Raw genomic sequence first — 20,530 nt, forward strand, 5'->3', positions numbered from 1 at the left:
CTACCGTGCATGTTTTGGAATGTGGGAGAAGACCTATGCAGATAGGAGAGCATGCAAACTCCACACAGGAAAGCCAGAACTGGGATCGAACCCAAGACTGGGATGTCAAAGGGCTAACCACCGGGCCACTGCGTCACTTCACTTTGATTCATTTACAAAATTGTCGCCTTGTACGGAAACAGATAGTATATTGTAAATTGAGCAAAGTCCTTGACCTGTATTGCAGTTCCTGTTCCAAATTTGTATGCACGTGAGAGTTTGAATAGAAAACAATAGCACGGAGGTAAAGGAGACCAGGTGAGGATGAGCAACTCTGGCAAACAGAGGCCTTTTCTGCAGCCAGTCCCTCTTGTTCTGTGTGACGCAGTATTTTAAGTTGTGTACAGTAGTTTTTGCTCGGACTTTGTAAATATAATCACATCTAAAAAAATCTACTTTTCATCTTTCAATGCGTTTTTTCTTGTTTCATTCGAAAAATGTTGCCCTTGCATCTCAACAAAACAAGTAAAAAGCCCAATTGTCTGCTATTCAAATCAGTACACGTATATTTCAAATCGGGGTCAAAGTTCATTATTTCATTTTATTGGTGCATAGGAACATGCTGATTCATTTTCAATGTATTTTTCTTGCAAAGATAATACAACCTAGCATTCTCAGCTCCTCTGACGATAGTTAGCCGATCTTCACAAGCACCAGGATAACAATTAAAGTTTCATTACTAGTTTTTGTATGAGGTATTTAAATCGACGGACACCTCATGGGAAATGTAAATATTATCATGTGATGTTTATGTCTTGATGTGAGCATGAAGTCACGCGTAAAAAAAGACGTCGGTGAAAAGAGGCGATCTTACCTAGCAACGGAGCTGTTTTGTTTATGTTCACCAACTCTTCGTTTCCAAAATAAAAGCATTCGTGTTATAAATGACAATACAGTACTTCAACTTTTTACACCAAGTACATATTCCAAGTGCCAAGGTCATGACCAACATTAAAAACTCAGCTTAATTTAAAAAAACGAGGTTTTATTTACAAAACCAATTATAACAAATCATGGTCTCGCGACAGAAATGTCAACACGTAGTCAATTACAATGTATTGTACAGACGTTATTAACGTTGAATAAAAGGTCTTAATACAAACATTAAAAATAAACGCTTCTTAAGATTCAATGCAAATTTATTTAAAAAAACAAAAACGTTATCTGCATTGTAGTTAATGGTTTATTTCAGAGTCTGCCCGGATATTGCTAGCGGTACCTGTTACTTTTTTAGAACCACTGCAACATCCACATTGAACATGTGTTATAGTACCGTGTCAGAGTTGAATGACGTGGTTCATGTTTGACAGTTGGTATCTGCGTGAACCTGAAAATCTAAAGTCTATTTGCCTGTTAGCCATGTAGTTGGCTTTTCGTTTTCTGTTAACATTTATACTTTTTGGAGAGTTTATTCTTAGATTTTAGCAGGTTTATTTTCATCAGCAAAGATGTCTAAGAACATTTTGATTTTTATTTCAGGTGTCATTTAGCAGTTGGTATTGAAATTGATATATCATTATCATTTTGTATCATATATTTTGTTTATTTTAGAAGGTATCAGGTCATGAGCGCACTAAAAATGTTAGCTCGATTTCATTTGATTTTTCAAGACACATGGAAGAGCAAAAAGTACACAAAATTCTTTTAACCAAGCACAGTATGTCATGCATATTAGCATATTTGACAATAAAGCTGACTTTGCCTTTTTTTAAATTGTATTAGGCGACATTATGGTTGTGGGTGAGACAAGACTACCCCTTCTGACTATTTTGCATGTGGTCGTAATGATGGATGAAACACATTGTCATTTTATATGAATCAAACTGGATTACTTGTTTCTTTTAACCTTGTTTACGTTTGCATAAAAATGGGAGGATGTAGAATGTGACACAGGTTTTATTGTTAAGTAAAGCTTTTTCAAAAATACAGAACCATTTCTTCTGCTTTAACATGAAGACTGAATCATGCAGTTTAATAAAACGCTTTGTGGACAGGGTAAAATATGTTCAAACAGAAAAACACAAAGACAATGGTAGGAACACTCTACTTACCGTAAGCATTAAAGGACAACCGACGTCTCCGGACAAGTTGTGTACATAATTTGTAAAATGGCTTCAAATGACTTCTACTGAGCGTATTTTACAAATATTCCACCGCATATAGCTATATTTTCTGTTTTAAGACTCGCGCTGAATATTCATGAAGTCTTGTTTTTGAGTTGGTGACGAGTCCGTACGTGACGTCACTAAAGGAACGCCCATGACTGAAAAAAAGACACATTGTAGCAGTCCTTCCATCACATCAATGTATTTTGCTGTACTTGTTTGGTCGGAAAACCTTGTGTTGCACCATAAAGCCGTCAGAAGGGGGCAACCGAGCTCCATGTAAGGAATTTATCAGCCTGTGGAAATGGGCTGATTAATTCCTCACAGGAGGTTGGACGCCATTTTCTGCCTCTTTTTGGGTGATACATTTCCCCCCAATGTTGCCTCAAAATGGCACGGAATAAATTCTTTAATCTATTGCAAACATGCATGCTTTCCTCTTCAGAACTATTTGAATCATATTCATAACTGGATGTGTAACAAGAAAGCATATTCTCCGAATCTGAAGCCATTGTTTTGATTCTCCAGCAATGCAAGACGTCTTGGCGTGACGTCACGAACCGGGGGCGGGACTTTCTGAAAATTCCTATTTCGCAGCTCAATTTTTTGCAGATTTTGGACACTTTAAGTCATTTTTATTGGTGTTTTGCATTTGAATAAAAATACCATACTGCATGTTTTGGGTATTTTAGATGCTCTAAAACGTTTTTCTGATGTCAGTTAGGAAACAAAAAAAGTGACGTCGGTTGTCCTTTAAATGGGTTATTTTCTTCAATAAAAAACAGAACACGCATTGACATTTATACTGATAAAACCCAGTATGAATTTCTTCGTGAGATATACTCGATTTTATAGTCAAGCTGGACAGGATTGGAGCAATATAATGACTAATACCGATGTCTTTGAATATACAAAAATAATAGTTAACATTTACAGAGAGAGTAGGAGATTGTGGTCCAGTCAACCCAAACTGTTAAAATACTTGGTATTAGTGTCTCACCTGAGAGCGACGCAAAATAAAGACCTGCATTTTTTTTGTCACCGCCTAAGTTGACAAATTCTTCTTTTCCTTTCGGCTTTTTCCTGAAGGGAAAAGCCGAAAGGAAAAGACAGCGAATCAGTGTTTTCCATCTTCAGATGTTGGATTCGCATGTTTGTTTAGGCCAAGCTTTTATGTCGGATGCCCTTCCTACCACAAACCTTAGTTGACAAATTAAGGACCGTAAACTGCATTAAACCTCTAAAGTTTAAAGATAGTTTGGATTCAGAACTGATAAACAAATACGGTAGAAGCAGGATTGTAAAGACAAACAAAACCTCCAAGCTGCAGGGCTCCCAACAATGTAAAAACAGAAATAAAATAAACACTGGCAAGGAGTGTATGTTAACTGCTATATGAAAAAAAGGGTCATGTCTGGTATTCATATGGAACTCTGAAGGAGGAGTGTCCGGGAGATTATCAGTTGTTTGATGTGCATGTTCTTTTTCTTTACTGAAGATCTCTCTTGTCCATTCAATTTAATCTCCTTTGGTGAGAAGGTCCTCAATGTACGCATCAAGTTCATCATCTGTGTTGATATCGATATCCTAATGGGGTGGGAGAGAGCAATTATTGCCAAGACAATGAATATTTAAAAAACATATTCTAAGGGAGCTGTCCAACCTCTTGAACTTTTTGCAAAAGTGAAACAATGTTGGTTCGTAGTTTTTGGAGTTTCTCATCTGCTTCCTTCAGTTTCATCTCTGTGCTGTTGTTTTTCTCCTCCACCGCTTTGGCCTTGGCGTCTGCTCTGCTCTGGTACGAGTTGCACAGCGACTGGAGACCCGATTCGTACTGGTGGAAATACTCTTTCTTGAAGTAGACAGGAGAATCACAAATGCACACGTCAACATTTGGGTAGCACAATTCCGCTTCACTACCCAGATTTAACAGTTTTGGAATATAATGAACAGAAAATATTGTCCTGTCCAGTCAAAGTGGCCTTTTGACATGTCAAAGGCGATAGAAAGTACTGACAATAGCTTTGCATCGCCGTGGGGGCATTGCTCAAGAGGGGTTCATCGACATATTCATATCTAATGTTGTTTACAAACAGTAGTGATTCCGTTTAAAGGACAACCGACGTGTCCGGACAAGTTGTGTCCATAATATGTAAAATGGCTTCAAATGACTTCTACTGAGCGTATTTTACAAAGATTCCACCGCAAATAGCTATATTTTACATTTTCAGACTCGTGCTGAATATTCAGGAAGTCTTGGTTTTGAGTTGGTGACGAGTCCGAACGTGACGTCACTGAAGGAACGCCCCTGACCAAAAAAAAGACACATTGTAACAAGAAAGCATATTCTCCGAATCTGAAGCCATTGTTTTGATTCTCCAGCAATACAAGACGTCTTGGCGTGACGTCACAAACTGGGGACGGGACTTTCTGAAAATGCCAAATTCGCAGCTCAATTTTTTGCAGATTTTGGACACTTTAAGTCTTTACTGGACACTTTAAGACACTTTATTGGTGTTTTGCATTTGAATAAAAATATCATACTGCGTGTTTTGGGTATTTTAGATCCTATAAAACGTTTTTCCGATGTCAGGAAACAAAAAACTGATGTCGGTTGTCCTTTAATAGACAATAGACTTTCCCTCCTATTAGTTCACTAAAATGTGATTCCACTGGAATTGGTTGAAATGGGCAAACCGAGGGAAAAAAAACAATACAGTGGGGCCTCGGTTTACAAACACCTTGCCTGACGGAATTTTCGGTTTCCGAAAGTTAAATTTATGAAAATTAAACCTTGGATTAGGCACTAGTTTTCAGGATACACGCGGAGCGCCGCCCCACCACGGCTGGCGGAGTAATCTTCGGCGGAAGAACACCAAAGCACACGACCAAACAGCGCCCCAGCCGGCCTAACTTTCCACACCCCCTTTCTCTGAATGCACACGTCGATCGCCTCCAAGGAGTTTTTTACTGATACTTTTGCTGTTATGGGACCGAAAAAGACTCCACCACAGGCTCGTGTTCAGCCGAAGAAGACACAAAACAAAATTACAGTCGAGGAGAAGAAGGAGGTGTGTTTCTCGATTTAGCAGCCCGGTACGGATATGCTAAGTCCACCATTGCTACTATCCTTTGCAACAAAGCTTTAAACAAAGGCTTTATTTACTCGATGCTTTCACGTGACTAAAGGCTTGGCATGATGTTACCCTTCGATCCTTGAAAGCAGCATGTAAGAATTTGTGGCACGCATGCATCCTTGAGAGGGACTTTGAAGGATTTGATCCTCATGACTCTGTTGTTTTGGACGACATTGTTTCCATTGGACAGAACATGGGACTCGAAGTGGATGCAGATGACATCGAGGAGCTTGTTGCTGACCATAATGAGGTCCTCAACACAAATGATTTGATTTGCCTTCAAGAGGACAAGCAGAAGCAAGCCATTCAGGAGTTGTCATCTGAGGGCGAGGAGGAGATGGCTGCAGCGTCAAGCATCCAGGCAAAGTTGGATAAGTGGAATGATGTTCAGGCTTTCATTGAACAGTTCCATGCAGAAAAGACTGTGGCTGTGATAATCATCAATATGATGAATGATAATGTGATGCCTCAGTTTCATAAGACCTTACAAGTCACAAAGCAACAGGTGTCAATTAAGAGCCATCGACGACCATCACAAATGTAAATACAGTGACTTTATTCTACAGTGCAGTGTATTTCCTTCATTACAATACAATAGCACATTTATTATACATAGAATAGGGTATGTTGTGTGTAGTTTTAAGGCTTATTTAGTTGAAAATAATATTTTATGGAGACCTGGGAACGGATTATTCTCATTTAAATGGTTTCCTATGGGAAATTAATTTTTGGGATACACATTTTTCACCTTGCACACTCTCTCTGGGAACCAATTAAGTTCGTAAGCCAAGGCCCCACTGTATTGTGAATGTGTGCACTGTAAAGTTGTTTACATCTTACCAGAGGAAAGGCCACTAACTCCTCTGCCGTCATGCTATTTACATCATCCTTAGGAATTTGAAAAGCAGGAGGGAAGAAGTAACGCAGCATTGTCCTGAAAAAAAAAGGGAAAAAAAGCATATTTGTCAGTTACAGCTGACATTCAGAGTAGGTTTAAGTGCGAGCAGCTTTAGAGGAAATAAGAATATTCCACTTACCGTATTTTCCGCACGATAAGGCACACCTAAAAGTCTTCAATGTTTTTCAAAAGCTGACCATGCGCCGTATAATACAGTGTGCCTTATATATGGAAAATGTTTTAAAATATGTCATTTCTTGAAGTTGCGCCTTATAATCCAATGCGTTTTACAGTTCGGAAAATATGGTACATAAAGACATCACAACAATAAGTGGCAACGTTATGTTCTTTTGCAAGTTCATCGGGGCACACTCACCTCAACATGGTGACCAGGCTCTCGGTCACCTCTCGACTGGTGCCAGGTTGTGTGGTGTCAGGCTCCATGGCTGCAGAAAGTCGCTCAGTCTCCTGCTGAGTGTCAGGCGTTTGGGAGATGGGAGACGGTGGCCGCATCAACCGGACTTCATCACTACCCTTAAACACCCTTGAAAGACAGACACAACCTATTAATTCCATGGAATACAAACAAATTGCATTTAGTGGGGGATGAACGCCGGACAAAGTTTCACCATCTGTCCTTAGGGGTGGCTCGAGGGACATAGTCAAACTTGACTTTCCAGCGAACGCTCTGCTTGTTGGTCTCTACAGAGATGACTTTTCCTGTGAACCACTCCTTATTGACACGCACTTCAACTAGCAGTCCTTTATCTTCCAAAAAAGACAAAAGAAACACATTTTTGAGCCAGGACTGTGCATTAAATCAATAATTAAAGCATAATCATTAAATCAATAATTAAAGCATAATCAATCAGACTGTGAAGCAACCCTGTGAAAATAAAAAAGGGGAAGTCAAAAAAATCCTACCCAATTAACTAAATGTCACCTTCCTATTAATATAAAATTTGTGGATGAGATTTAGCAGAAAAATCCACCCATCTGTGCCCATTTCAGGGGGCGGCTATTTTGCCACTTGCTGTTGACTGACATCACAGTTGGTGCGCTCCTGAGCAATGATGACCCTGCTAGCAAACATTGCATGACCAAACTCAGAAATTTGGGCTGTTGTTAAGTAATTGTCAGCAAGTGGCACGATGATAGCCAACAGACATGGCTAAAAACAGGTGGATTTCACTGCTCAAGTTCCATAATCACAATTATGAATGAGAGTAAATTTCCCCACTGTGGGACCATTAACTCATTCACTGCCAGATATGTGCAAAAATGTGTCCACACCAGTGCCAGGGTTTTTGTCATTGTCACTCGAATTCCAGGACCCAGAGAATATTGAGTTTTAGGACGACATAAAAATTCTATGCAGCGTTAGAAACCTTACTTCTTCTTTCACCAGAAAAAAAATAATTCCTAAATTGGGTCTGGAGTTATATGAGCTTGAAATGAGGGTGACTGTCCAAAATACAATGCAATACATACATATTGGTTCATATAGCGCTTTAACAACAGCTGAAGCTGGAACAAAGCGCTAACATGGGGGGGAGGGGGATGAAAATGCTGCCCCCTTGTGGAAGAGAAAAACATTGCTAGAAGTCTGGTCAGCCCTTTATCGGCACACAATAAAGAAAAAAAACTCAAACAAATTCGGGAAGGGCGCTGTACGTCATATTTTCATTTCCCGAATGAATTAGTGAATGGCAGTGAATGAGTTAAAGGCTTTCTGATTCGCTGTTTGGACAAGTGGGGTCCCATAGAAAATTATATTGTTACCGTCCATTTTTTACCTTCACATATTTACATTAAGTACAAGGAAACATGAATCCCCTCGCCCCAAAATGGTAAATGAGGACACAATTTAGTGATGTCAATTTATATTTGAAATACAGTGATACCTCGGTTTACTAACCCCTTGGCTTATGAACTTTTCAGTTTACGAACGTTACATTTATGAAAATTTTACCTTGGCATACAAACTTTTTTCGGGATATACACGGAGGTGCCTCAATGAGTGATATGTCGTTCGCGAACGAGCGCGTTCTCCGATCAACAAAATGGCAGCCGGCTTGTTTTGGTCCTCTATTCCCCGCCCTCAGTCTTCAGTTAAAGCCATGTGATTGGTCAAGAACGCAGCAGTGAGGGGGCGTGGGGTTTACAGATAGAGAGAGTGAAGCCGTTCTCCAAAAAGAAAATGGCTGCCGACTTTTTTTGTCCTCTATCTCCCGCTCCCGGTCTTCGGTTAAAGCCACGTGATTGGTCAAGAACGCAGCAGTGAGGGGAGGTGGTTTAAACATTAAAGAGACAGACAGACGACAGTGAGAGTTTCAAACAACCCGCACAAGTCACCTGTACATTTGGTGCAAAAAGCTATCAACCCAGCTAAACAGAACACAATTGATGAGGAACTAGATAAAATTATCACAGAGAAAGCACCTACAAGGGATCATTCCTCAAGATGGTGAAAGAAGAAGGTTATGTTCCTCATCAAGTGTTTCATGCTGAGGAAACCGGCCACTCCATTTCATCAAGTCATCAAGTCATCAACGACCATCACAAAGGTAGATAACATGACTTTATTATATAGTACAGTTTATTTCTTTAATTATAATATCATAGCACATTTATTATACATAAAATAATGTATATTTTGTAGTTTTAAGGCTTGGAAAATTAGAAAGTAGAAAATTATGTTTTATGGGGACCTGGGAACGGATTGTACTCATTTTAATGGTTTCCTCTGGGAAATAAATTTTTAGGATACACACTTTTCGCCTTACAGACTGTCTGGGAAACAATTAAGTTCGTAAACCAAGGTATCAATGTTGATCAGGGGTGCTCATTACGTCGATCGCGATCTACTGGGCGATCGCGGAGGTCGTACTGGTCGATCGCAGCGTGACAGTAAAAAAAAAAACATTTGTCACCCTATCAAACGTCCCGTCACTTGATTGACATACAGGGCAACCATTCAGATGACAACTGAATTTTGAGGCATAGGTCGCCGCGCGCTAAGCGCAGCAAAATTTACAAGCTAGTCAGCGAATTACCTCAGATTTTAAGTCCTTGCTAAAACATATGGTGATCAAAATGAGTGAGAAAGCTGGACCAAGTAAGAAGGCAAAAACATATTACTTTCATACGGAATGGGAGGTGGACTTTTCAAAAGCGAAAGCCGCCACCGAAGCATCGTTCCGGGTGAGTCACGCCATCGTTAAAATCAACAAGTCCTTCCAAGACGGAGAGATGGTAAAAGAAGCATTCGGTGAAGGAGCTGACTCCTTGTTCCGAGACTTTAAAAATAAGGTATTATTATCGTCAATTAAAGCTCTGCAGCTGTCAAGATATACAGTTACATGGCGCAGTGAAGCCATGGCTGAGGATTCAACCCAGCAAATGTGGAAGGAGATTGTGAGTATTTCTCACTGCAGTTGGAGGAATCTACAGATGTGAGTGACACAGCCCAGATGTGCATTTTCATTCGTATGGTGTTTAGTGATCTCACTGCAAAAGAGGAGCTATTGACAGCACTTCCCATGAAAGAACGGACGTGAGGAGAGGACATATTTCAGACGTTTAAAAACTTTATCGAGAAAACTCAGCTCCCAGTGTACAAATTGGTGTCTATCACCAAAGATGGAGCACCTTCAATGGTTGGGCGTGTGAATGGATTTATTGCCAAGTGCAGGCAGGATGATGCGTTCCCAGACTTCTTGAATTACCATTGCATAATCCACCAACAAGCGTTACGCGCTAAAATGCTCAACATGAAAGAGATCATGGATGTGGCAAAGAAGATCGCCTGTTCTATTAGAGCCAGATCGCTTCAAAGACCTCCTTGACCGCATTATTCGGTTCCACTTATTTATGTGAGTCAGCCTTTTCCTACATGAAGATCATTAAGTCCAAATACCATTCCACCATGACTGCTGAACATTTGGAAACGTGCTTGAGGCTGGCTGTCAGCAGCTACTGTCTGGACTATGCATCCCTGGCTGATTCAATGCAGTGCAAGTCATCAAAGTAAACTCAGGTAATTACAAAAATGTTAATAGTTATTTATTATGTTATGTATATCTAGTTATTGTGTGTTGTGCAATATTGGCTTATTCAGTTATGCAAGGTACATCAACATACATTGTACATACAAGGAATCCTTAATACATTTGAAAATAATTATGTTTTGCATTTTTGTAGTGGGTAGATCATTTTGACTTGGTTGTTTTTATAAGTAGCTCGTATGCTGAAAAAGTGTGAGCACCCCTGCTGTAGATGATATGACATTATGAATGGGATGCATATGATGACAACATTGACAAATACGAAACATGCTCTGCTCAATTTGATACCTTTCTGAGCATTCCTAATATCTAGGTCCTGCTGTTGTGCTTTCGCCGGTGCCTTCTCTGGTGCTTTGTCTGCCGCTTTGTCTGGAGCTTTCTCCGATGACTTCTCTGGTGCCTTCTCAGGGGCCTTCTCAGGGGCCTTCTCGGGTGCCTGTACAGATAAAACTCATAACTAGAAACAGAACAAGACAGTTGAATTGACACACATGTTCATTCCTGGTTAGTGAAAAGGGTGAAAGATCAGTTTCTGACTGAACGAACATCAATTTCAAAGCACAGAATACAACATTGCATCCATTCCAAGAGGGTGTTATGATAGAGACACAACGGTTCATTTTTAACTCTTGGGTTTAATGATTGGAAAGAGCAGATGCAAGCCAGTTTTAGGAGCGACACACAGAGCGAGGGACAGGTCAAGCTACCTTGGGCTTAGCAACAGGGGCCTGGCATGAAGGAGTAGCTACTCCTTTCTTTCCAGGCTGTAAGCGTTTGTTAACCTGTTAGGTCAACAGCAGATGGGCTTCATTTGAGGTTCGATGACTTAATCAGCAAGTCAACAACTGACAACGGTCTTTTTACTAACTCTTTGAATTAAAAGTGATCAAATGCTGGTAGGGGAGTTTAAACAACAAGCAACAGTTTTTTAATTTGAAAAAAAAAAAAAAGACAATGAAAACATGAAAAGCTGGTGCAGTTAAGCATGCATGTGCAACCTTGCTTTGACCACTGGTTCTTTTCATGCTTTTAAAATTTACCTCATCTAACTTGCCACGTTTGGCAACTGGAGCCTTCTCCACTGCTTTGCTACGGTTGCTAGCTGCAGCAGCCATCTTTGACTTCTTTGTCTGGGGTTCTTCTTCTTCACTCTCCCCAGTTTCCTCTTCTTCCATCTCATCTCCTTCATCCTCCTCCTCCTCGTCCTCCTCTTCCTCACTGTCCTCGTCCATAATTATTCTCTTCCGTTGTCCAGCAGCAGATTTGGCTGATGCTTTAGTGAGTGACTGAGAAAGAAACCACATAAAATTTTGACTATGAAAGTATGCTTCTGCAATGAAAATTGAAGGCTTTTAGCCTCAAGGGCAGTGCATGAGGAATCTTACCCTCGAAGTGCGGGTTGTTTGAGGTGTTTTGTAAGAAGATTTGACTGTGGGTTTCGCTGCGGGTGACTTTGCTGTACCTTTGGACCTGGACAGTTCAACCTTAGGTGGCGCAGGAGGAGGAGCAGGTGTCCGTGTGGGCCGCTGAGTGGGGAAGCGGGGTGGGGGGGTAGTCTGTGGCATCTTGAGGTGGGCTGGCAGCGGGGGTGATCGGGGGCGCGTTATAGTCCTCTCGGAAGATCGACTTGCCTTTGATGACATGTGAACACCACCAACAGATGACAAGTCATCATTCATCAAGAATGAACATTACCCTAGTCCACCAGTTAACTGTGTTTGCGAAAGTTTACAAACTTGATGTAAAGGTTTAAAAATAAATCTATGAAATAAACCTGAAATTAATGGTTGTAGATGACCACTTGTTCCCACGCCATATTGTTGAATTACTAATGTTAGACTTCATTACGTACTATGGCAGTTGTACTTGCTGCTGCGTTTTGCTCAGAGGAAGCATTTTGTACAGTATTCCCGGCCGGAGCTCCAGCACTCTAGTCAATGCCACCCCGAAACCGAGGTAAATGAATAAACAGATAAATATACACGAGTGATTCAATCCCCAATAGGACAAACATAAAGTCAGAACATTAGGTACTGTACATGAGCTGCTACACGATTACTGACCTAATGACCTAACATTTTTTTCCCCTGAGATACACAAACATCAATCTATTTGTGATAATGCCTTTCAGACTGGGTGGTGAGCAGGAAACCAGTTCAAACACAGAGTACAGTTGCATGCAAGTGATAAATCCAGACTCTTAAAACTGTGAGGCAGATGGTTAAACCAAATGAATGTTACTGTGCCTCCATAAATATTTGTGTAATATTTTGTGCGAGACGATTGTTTGAAATGTAAGTCAACACCAATGGCTTGGTTGTTTTACAACACTTTAAACAAAAGGAATGATTATTGTGCTGACTGGATGAAAATATGACAAAAACATGACCTAACCAAAACATTACGTCATTGATTGTTATATCTAAAGAGGTCCTTTGATTGTGATGAAAACAATATTAGTCAAATGTATCAGAACGGAGGAATTTAAATATAAGAGGCATTCTAGTGAGGGCATGTTTACCTTAGGTGAGCTCTCTGTTGAAGGTTTCATGCTAACATCCATTGGCAGCTTTTTTATATCTGCTGCAGATTTTATAGTAGTGGTTTTCTGACAAGGAGAAACAAATGTCAAGTGGTACTGCGAGGGAAAAAAGTGAGGCCGTGAGAAATAAATAAGCTACCTGCAAGGCATCCAGTTTATCTTGCTGCTGTTTGATTTTTTCTGCCAGCTCTTTCTGTTTGTCTTCGGCTGTCTGCTTTTCTTTTTTCAGGATTCCGCATGGCAAATTGGGTTTCTTTTCAGCAGTGTCACATCTGCGGCGCATTGAAGAAAAGGACAAATCGAATGTCACCGAGCTAATCCCACTTGGGAAAATAAATACTCTCTATTTTATTATGTTCAGTTGCACAATGATATAAAAATAAATCCGGAACAATAAGGCTGTGCAGTTGTGCTGTTCCACATCACTAAAAAATACTACCACAAACATACTAAGATGAATTGTGATGATAATCAAAACATAGGCAGAGGGTCGAATAAACACGTTTATCTTTTGTTATCAGACCTCATTGGGTCGGGCAGATTCCCTGTTCTGGCCAGTGAGTACATATAAGATTTTATTTAATATCTGCACGTGTGCGTACCTGTCCTGGCTGCTATCTGGGTTCATAAGACACACCCAGCTGTCTGGGTAGCGTTTGTCGACGGCAGCCATATGGAAAGGCAGCGTTCTCCATTTTAAGCATTTATCTAAAAGAGCAACCCATAAAAGCGGCGTGAGGATAGTTTTGGAGTGCCGACTTTGTGTGCATGTTTGGGACCTACCGCACTGAATGGTAGTGGGGATCTCCATGGCACGTCGTCTCTTATATCTTGCCTCCGATGACGGCGGTGCGGACCAGCTGGCAGACAAGTATCCAAACTCATCCCAGAACTTCACTATGCCTTTCTGAGCTGTATCATAAAAAACATACTTAACAATTTATATGGAAGGCATGAAGACCACATTGAACATTTTTTAACCAGAAAACCCAACAGGAATGCTTTCCGACCCCGTCATGCAGAAAAATACGCAGCATTTCCAGAGCATATCTCTGGCATTGGGCCGAAACCTGAAGTTGAAATTTGTTTTTTTCCCCTCAAAACTCTATACTATCAGTCAATCCAAACACATGGGTGTTATTTTACTCATTCTTGTGCAATCTAAAGTGCTGAAAATCACAATGTTTGTGGTTGAACTAGGATGCCGTTTTTGGGGTACCTAAAAAGTGACCATTTTGGAGGCAACGGGATTCGGCCTGATGACAGTGACTTGGAAACACTAACTCAACTTGAACATGACCCACTTCCTCAGTGAAAACGTTGTTCCTTGCAAACTGCAACAACATTTACTTACTATTTTTCTCTAGCTGAAATATTACTCCCCCATTTTTGATGACTGAATCGATGAGGTAACCTGCATTAAATGTGTTAACATGAAACCATGAGAGAGTCAATTTAATTTGGTGTGGCTTCTGGAAGTGCTTCAAGGGAAAGACATGAGCTGTAATCTAACATTTATGAAGGCGCTGAACATTTAACCATGTAGAGATTGTGCAGCGTTTTAGGACAGGAGTCTTCCAAAATTATGATAGAATGGATTAAAGTAAATCTTCATTTGTCCTGTGATGAGGAAATTCTAGTAAGTACAGTGGGACCTTGGCTTACAAACTTAATTGGCTCCCAGACAGAGTGTGTAAGGCGAAAAGGGTGTATCCCAAAAAATAATTTCCCATAGGAAACCATTAAAATGAGAAAAATTCGTTCTCAGGTCCCCATAAAACAATTTTCTAAGCCTTAAAACTACACAAAATATACCTTATTTTATGTATAATAAATGTGCTATAGTATTATGATTAAAGAAATAAACTGTACCATACAATAAAGTCATTTTATTTACCTTTGTGATGGTCGTTAATGGCTTGATGGAATTGACGGTTTCCTCAGCATTAAAGACTTGATGAGGAACATAGGCTTCTTTCACCATCTTGAGTAATGATCCCTTGTCGGTGCTTTCTCTGTGATGATTGTATCTAGTTCATCAATTGTGATCTGTTTAGCTGGGTTAATAGCTTTTTGCATCAAGTGTACAGATGACTTGTGCGGGTTATTTGTGGAGCCTGATTGATGGGATATTTCACCTTCCAGTCTACACTCTGCTTTTGAACTATCAAAGTTAAAATGGGTCAAAATTTCACTGTTTTCTATCCATTTTCTCACCATTTTACTTGTTTTTCCCCTTTTCTTTTTTTTTGTTTCAAGCTCTGTCCTCTCCCTTTCGTGTGTGTGTGTTTTCTCACTCTCTCTGTCTGCCTGTCTCTTTAATGTTTGACCCCCCCCCCCCCCCCCCCCCCCCCACACTGCTGGGTTCTTGACCAATCACGTGGTTTTAACCAAAGATGCCATTTTGTTTTTTGGAGGACGGCCTCACTCTCTGTCTGTCTGTAACCCCATCCCCCACTGCTGCGTTCTTGACCAATCACATGGCTTTAACCGATCACTGGGGGCGGGGAATAGAGGACAAAAAAAAGTCTGCTGCCATTTCCTTGTTTGGAGAACGGGCTCATTCAGGAAGGACACATCACTTATTGTGGCAGCTCTGTGTGTATCCCGAAAAATAGTTTGTATGCCACGGTAAAATTTTCATAAATGTAACGCTCGTAAACCGAAAAGTTCGTAAGCCAAGGGGTTCGTAATCCGAGGTCCCAGTGTATAGTCAGATGAACTGAATCCATATAAAAAACAGTAAATCTCAAGAATCCCTTACCAATGTTGCTGTCCTTCCAGTACTGAGCCAAATGTTCCCCCATGGACTTCAGCAAATGTCGATACTCTTTTGCATCTGCAAAGTCTTGCTTGTTGTGAGTAGGCTCGAGAACTAAATACGGGACATCCACCACACCCACAACACCCCCACAGGCCCTGTGTTAAAAAAAAAAAAAAAAAAAACACACAAACAACGTAATTGTCAACCCCGTCAACCATGAACATCATTACGTCTGTGTAAGCTCTCAGTCATACATGAGTGGTCCATCGATGAAAAGTTTTCTTCAGCTGTCCTCTGTACTTGTTCAAGAAGACGGCTGAAGAAACCTTTACACCATGAACATCATTGTTGACCTCTTCGGAGTTAGTGTGCACAAGACTCACATTCCTCCATCCAGCTGAGGACCCGTCTTTTCATACATCTTGATAAGACGTGAGCAGTTGTATACAAACATCCCATCCAGGTCTCGCTGTTCAATGTTCACGCCAAATATAAAGTTCAGCTCCTTGGGCTCCTTTAATGCTCTGAGAGATACAAGAGAAAAAGAATTTCAGACCGTGCTACTATTTTGATTTTTTTGGGGGTGAGGGGGGTGTCCATAATGCATCGTGTTATCTACAAAAATAATGTATTGTACTTCTGTTTGGACTCTAGAATTAGTTTCTTCATGTCAGCATCCCGTCGAAGCATCATGGCCGAATCCTGGACCCTTCTGAGGATTGTCTGAAACACAGTCGAGCATATGGGGACTAAGTGTCATAATCTGATGAAAGTTTGCGGGCAAAGTGAACCAAAAGAGTGATCGGATTTCACTTACTCGGGAATCTTTTGACAGATCATCTCCAAGTCTTGCCTCCGTGGCTAACCGTTTGCTTTCTGCCTCTCTGGCTTTCTCCTCCGCTTCAGTTGGTGACGGAAAATTCACAAAGTCAACACAAGAGCATGCAGAAGGAGCAAGATGATGGCCACCAACTCACCAATCTTAGCAAGGTGATCTGCTTTCTTTACTTCCTGCTCAGCACGCGTTTTGAAACGAGTCGATGAGTACTTATAAACCCTGTGGACAAAGGAAGAAAACAGTTAAAAACCAGTCACCTGTCACGCGGTTGTTAAAAGTACCATATTTTCACGACCAAAAGTAACTGAATTAACTGAAACTGTCAAAGTGAAGTAGAAAACGGTGTGGGAGCAGTGGCAAACACAGGGGACCTGTGAATTTGCCCAGCTGTTCATTTCGCACACAAAAGATTTGGACTTTGATGGATTTGAGGGTGGGAATTGATAAAAAAAATAACCAGAGTTCATTGTTAAATGCTTCAATAAAATTCAACAAAAAGCCTTTTTAAAAATATAAGATCGCATGCATGAATGCTAATGTATTTTTTGAAGATAGGGGACATTTTACCATGCCTGCATCCAACAATACAATCTGTCTTGTGTGTTAGATACTGACACTACAGTGTTTAATATGGTGCGGTATATGGTGGTGAAAATACGGCATGTGTGTTACATTACCGTGGCTTGTAAAGACAGCAGGACAACCTCTTGGTCCTGACTTTATGCCCCTGGATAAAAATTCTCATGCGAGGGTCAATGTACAACACAGCAGCGTATGCTCTGAATGACCTCCTCTCTGGTTTCCTGTACGGAAAGGGGGAAAAAAGCCATTGTCATATACTCGTAGTCTGACATTGTCTTTCATCTAACTATCTTCTATTATTTGTCCTTGCAGAATCATGGGTGAGTGGAGACCAATTACAGGTGACGAAAGGGAAGCGACGGAGAACCCCGTACATTGGATGCTAGTCAAACACGGTAGATAGACAAATAATTAAATGTCCCGGGAGAGGGGGGGCTCGTCACCCCATGATTAGATTATGATTCTTAAATTGTGTGTAACTTTTTGTACACATTTTTGTTTCTTATCACATTTCTTTTTGGTATATCTAATTTGTAATTTGTTTTGTATCATAGCGATAAAACAAATTCTACACAAAATGGCTTGACTCAAGATTCACACCCACAACCAGCTGACTATGAGACCATCGCGCTGGCCACATGCCCCACCAGCCTGAATTGTGTTTGATTACATAAATTGCTCTGGACTCACACTCCTTCAGCAAGCATTCCAGCCATCAGTATGTCCTGATGATCCGACTCTACATCCAACTCTGGTTCTCTGTTGTCCATCAGCTTCAAATTATAGACAATCACTAGTGTTCCTTAACATATAACACAAATGTGACAATCACGACATGTCAACATGTCATAGCTAATCAGAAATCATGCAGGCCGCTCAGGTAGTTAAATTGGATATAGCTACTGACTTGTAAAGAAGTTCAAGTCAGGACAAAGATTAAAATGTGTAGTTGATAAACCGATTAGAATGGCATGATTTTAACCACGATCTATGTGAGCTATTAGACTTGCCCAGATAAGATAAGATAATCTTTATTTGTCTCACAATGGAGAAATTCCCAATTTAGACTAGCAAGAAATATATAAAATAAAATAAATACAGTACAGGTGTGCGCATGTTCAAGCTGAGAGGAGCACGATTACAGAAAACCTGCACGTATCCTTTGGGCATAGGAAAAACACAGACACATGAAGTATGAAGTATGCCCTAAAAACGTTTTACACGTTAACTTAACATCAAATCATTCTGGGACTATATATCCAATAGTATTTGGTTGTGATGCTTTGTGTATATGGAGCTGAAGGCGTTTTTTTATTACTGTTGAGAAGCAAAAATGTACATAGGTGGCTGTTATCAGGCCAATCGGGATTATGACACACACACACACACATACTAACCACTGACACTTTCAATTTTGCTGAACTGCTCCATCAACTCTTGTTCACTTTTAAAAGGTGAGTATTTGTATATCAGCTCGGTCTCAATGGCGTATTTCTCTGGGTCGGATGTCAGAGGCTCTTTAGTTATCAAATCCCATGACGGGAGAGGCACTATAACCTGAGAAGTTGTGGACAATTCACAATAAATTTAGAGGTCAAACCATCTTATGGTCGCACAACAGAAAAATACAAATTAAATACAACACGTCAAGAATGATAAATACACTGTGCATCACATATATTTGGATTTTTTTCACATTTTAGCCCCTGGCTAAGTGCACAAAGATCTCTTCAAATGAAAGTTACAAATTCACTGGCCTGACCTCATCAAGACCTTCCTCTTCATGGAAAGTCCTCGACAAAAAAAGACAGGTTAAGCTGTTGGCCTTTTTTGTAAATAGGATGAAGTCTTTCCCAATTCGCATGGATCCCCTATCAACAGAAATATGTAACAAATTGTAAATTCATCAAAGCTTGTATCATACATGTCATTCCACAGTGAAAGATTCTTAAGATCTTACGATTTAAGACCATTTCCATATTGGCCAATCTGTGTGGAATCTGGAGATCGTTTGCTTGACTTTCCAAACTGGATCACATGTGTTGTCCTCGTCTAACAAAAATGAAATGAATTTCAACACGCTTATGTCAAAACTTATCTGGAACACAAATGCTGATTCCAAGTTTTTTTTCCAAGTTTGCCACATACTTGGCTCCATTCCGATGCCATCATCAAGAAAACACAGCATGTAGCCGCCACGCAGATCTGGCCTTTTCTCTGTCAACATTTTATGAAGGTGTAAAGTTAAGTTAAAAGAAAATGGAATGCTTCAGTGTATACAACGCTGAAAATTACCTGTGTAAATGTCAATTCGGGTGGCATTGGCATCTCTGTGGAACATAAACACTGGCTTGTTTACAAAATAAACATTTATAGGTATTGGTAATCAATATATAAAAACGATACAATACCTTGAATTATCCACAAGCTCAGCCAGGGCTCCAAATAAGAACTCGTGTGTTGTCCTAAAGCCAAACGTCATTCAAATTAGTGTAAATTAACAATTTTTAAAAAGTTTATATAGTACAGTATTTTTTTCTCTCCTCCCCCTTACATATTCATCAAGGGTTTAGTGAAATAGCATATTAAGTGGTTGGGTTTGGTACCTCTAAACAGTTAAAAACCACTTGTATAGAAATAATAATATACACAAAGTTGATCTTAGCATGTTGGCGTGGTCTTCTGCAAGCATTCCAGTCCCACGTATTCAAAATTAATTGCCCGCGCCTGCTCCAGATTGCACTTACGAGTTTGTATGCAGGTATTCAAAGGTAAGCTGAGCTCGGCTCAGGTTGCTGTAGTTCGAGTAGGCCATGACCTCTCAACGAGCCTCTCGGTGACGAGTTACTCCACAACTCTTTAGGCTATACAGAAGATAAGGAACAGAGTAAATACATTTTATTTACTGACATTTAACATGCTCCCTATGAATACACCTCCACGGATTGTGCGTTAGCCACATTGCGCAACGTGTAAGCATTTACGATGAAAATGGAGGGAAATTATTGTTATGATTGTTACTGAACCAAATGACTGATGCGCGTGAATGTTGTTGAGGTTTGTGTCCATATATGTGTTGCCAAAGCGTTTGCGATATGAATGTTTCAGACGTCAAACTCGGGGCGAAAACGGATACTCACACGTAATGTTGGGCTAGCATGTGAGCTGGCGTTAGCTTGCTTATACATTGTTTACGAAGTGGCAGTAGCTGCGAAGCTAACATTAGCTTTTCAAATGGGGTATTGCAATATTCCACCTGAGTGAAATTATCTTCATGTTGTGTCAAATTGTAAAGGCGCTACAAACAACATGTTAGTACGTTTAGTTTCTTTTTAGCCAATGTAAAGCGTTCAACACCTGGTACGTACGAATAGTTCAGACTTACCGCACGATTGGAAGCTGTGTTGGCTTCCTCCCGGCCTGCAAAGCCACGCCTCTATTCTTCTTCTCCACATTAGGTTGGAGTAATTGACCATGAGTGACCGCTGCATTGCACTTTGCTGCCGTCTACAGCTTTGGAGTAGAATTTGTTTTAACCAAACCAAGACCTCACCATGT

General features: G+C 40.4%; 1 protein-coding gene across 1 annotated transcript; it reads right to left on the bottom strand.

Annotated features, from left to right (window-relative positions):
• Window positions 1–1,917: 1,917 nt before the first annotated feature.
• On the bottom strand, window positions 1,918–20,463 carry morc2 (MORC family CW-type zinc finger 2). The gene is made up of 28 exons (XM_088994305.1): window positions 20,358–20,463; window positions 19,720–19,836; window positions 19,384–19,437; window positions 19,268–19,302; window positions 19,117–19,189; window positions 18,933–19,019; window positions 18,735–18,843; window positions 18,370–18,529; window positions 17,663–17,774; window positions 17,068–17,193; window positions 16,530–16,609; window positions 16,370–16,452; window positions 16,190–16,275; window positions 15,936–16,076; window positions 15,553–15,707; window positions 13,572–13,700; window positions 13,391–13,496; window positions 12,928–13,060; window positions 12,768–12,854; window positions 11,632–11,877; window positions 11,287–11,532; window positions 10,954–11,028; window positions 10,535–10,673; window positions 6,809–6,947; window positions 6,556–6,723; window positions 6,122–6,215; window positions 3,808–3,996; window positions 1,918–3,731 (listed from the first exon to the last, which is right to left on the bottom strand). The coding sequence occupies exons 2-28, from the start codon at window positions 19,785–19,787 to the stop codon at window positions 3,663–3,665; spliced, it is 3,189 nt and encodes a 1,062-aa protein (XP_088850431.1). The 5' UTR covers window positions 19,788–19,836; window positions 20,358–20,463; the 3' UTR covers window positions 1,918–3,662.
• Between the last annotated feature and the right edge of the window lie 67 nt (window positions 20,464–20,530).

The sequence above is a fragment of the Hippocampus bargibanti genome, linkage group LG04, assembly GCF_051943395.1.
Source record: "Hippocampus bargibanti isolate YZ-2025 linkage group LG04, ASM5194339v1, whole genome shotgun sequence".
Classification (NCBI taxonomy): domain Eukaryota; kingdom Metazoa; phylum Chordata; class Actinopteri; order Syngnathiformes; family Syngnathidae; genus Hippocampus; species Hippocampus bargibanti.

What these genes read in the sequence shown, in the direction of transcription:
- morc2 (XM_088994305.1), bottom strand. Translation starts at nt 19,787, where the DNA reads ATGGCCTACTCGAACTACAGCAACCTGAGCCGAGCTCAGCTTACCTTT. An exon ending in CCCCTGTTGCTAAGCCCAAG is followed by an intron (nt 10,674 to 10,953) that starts GTAGCTTGACCT and finishes CAGGCACCCGAG; the next exon opens with AAGGCCCCTGAGAAGGCCCC. An exon ending in AGTTAGTGGCCTTTCCTCTG is followed by an intron (nt 3,997 to 6,121) that starts GTAAGATGTAAA and finishes GTCTACTTCAAG; the next exon opens with AAAGAGTATTTCCACCAGTA.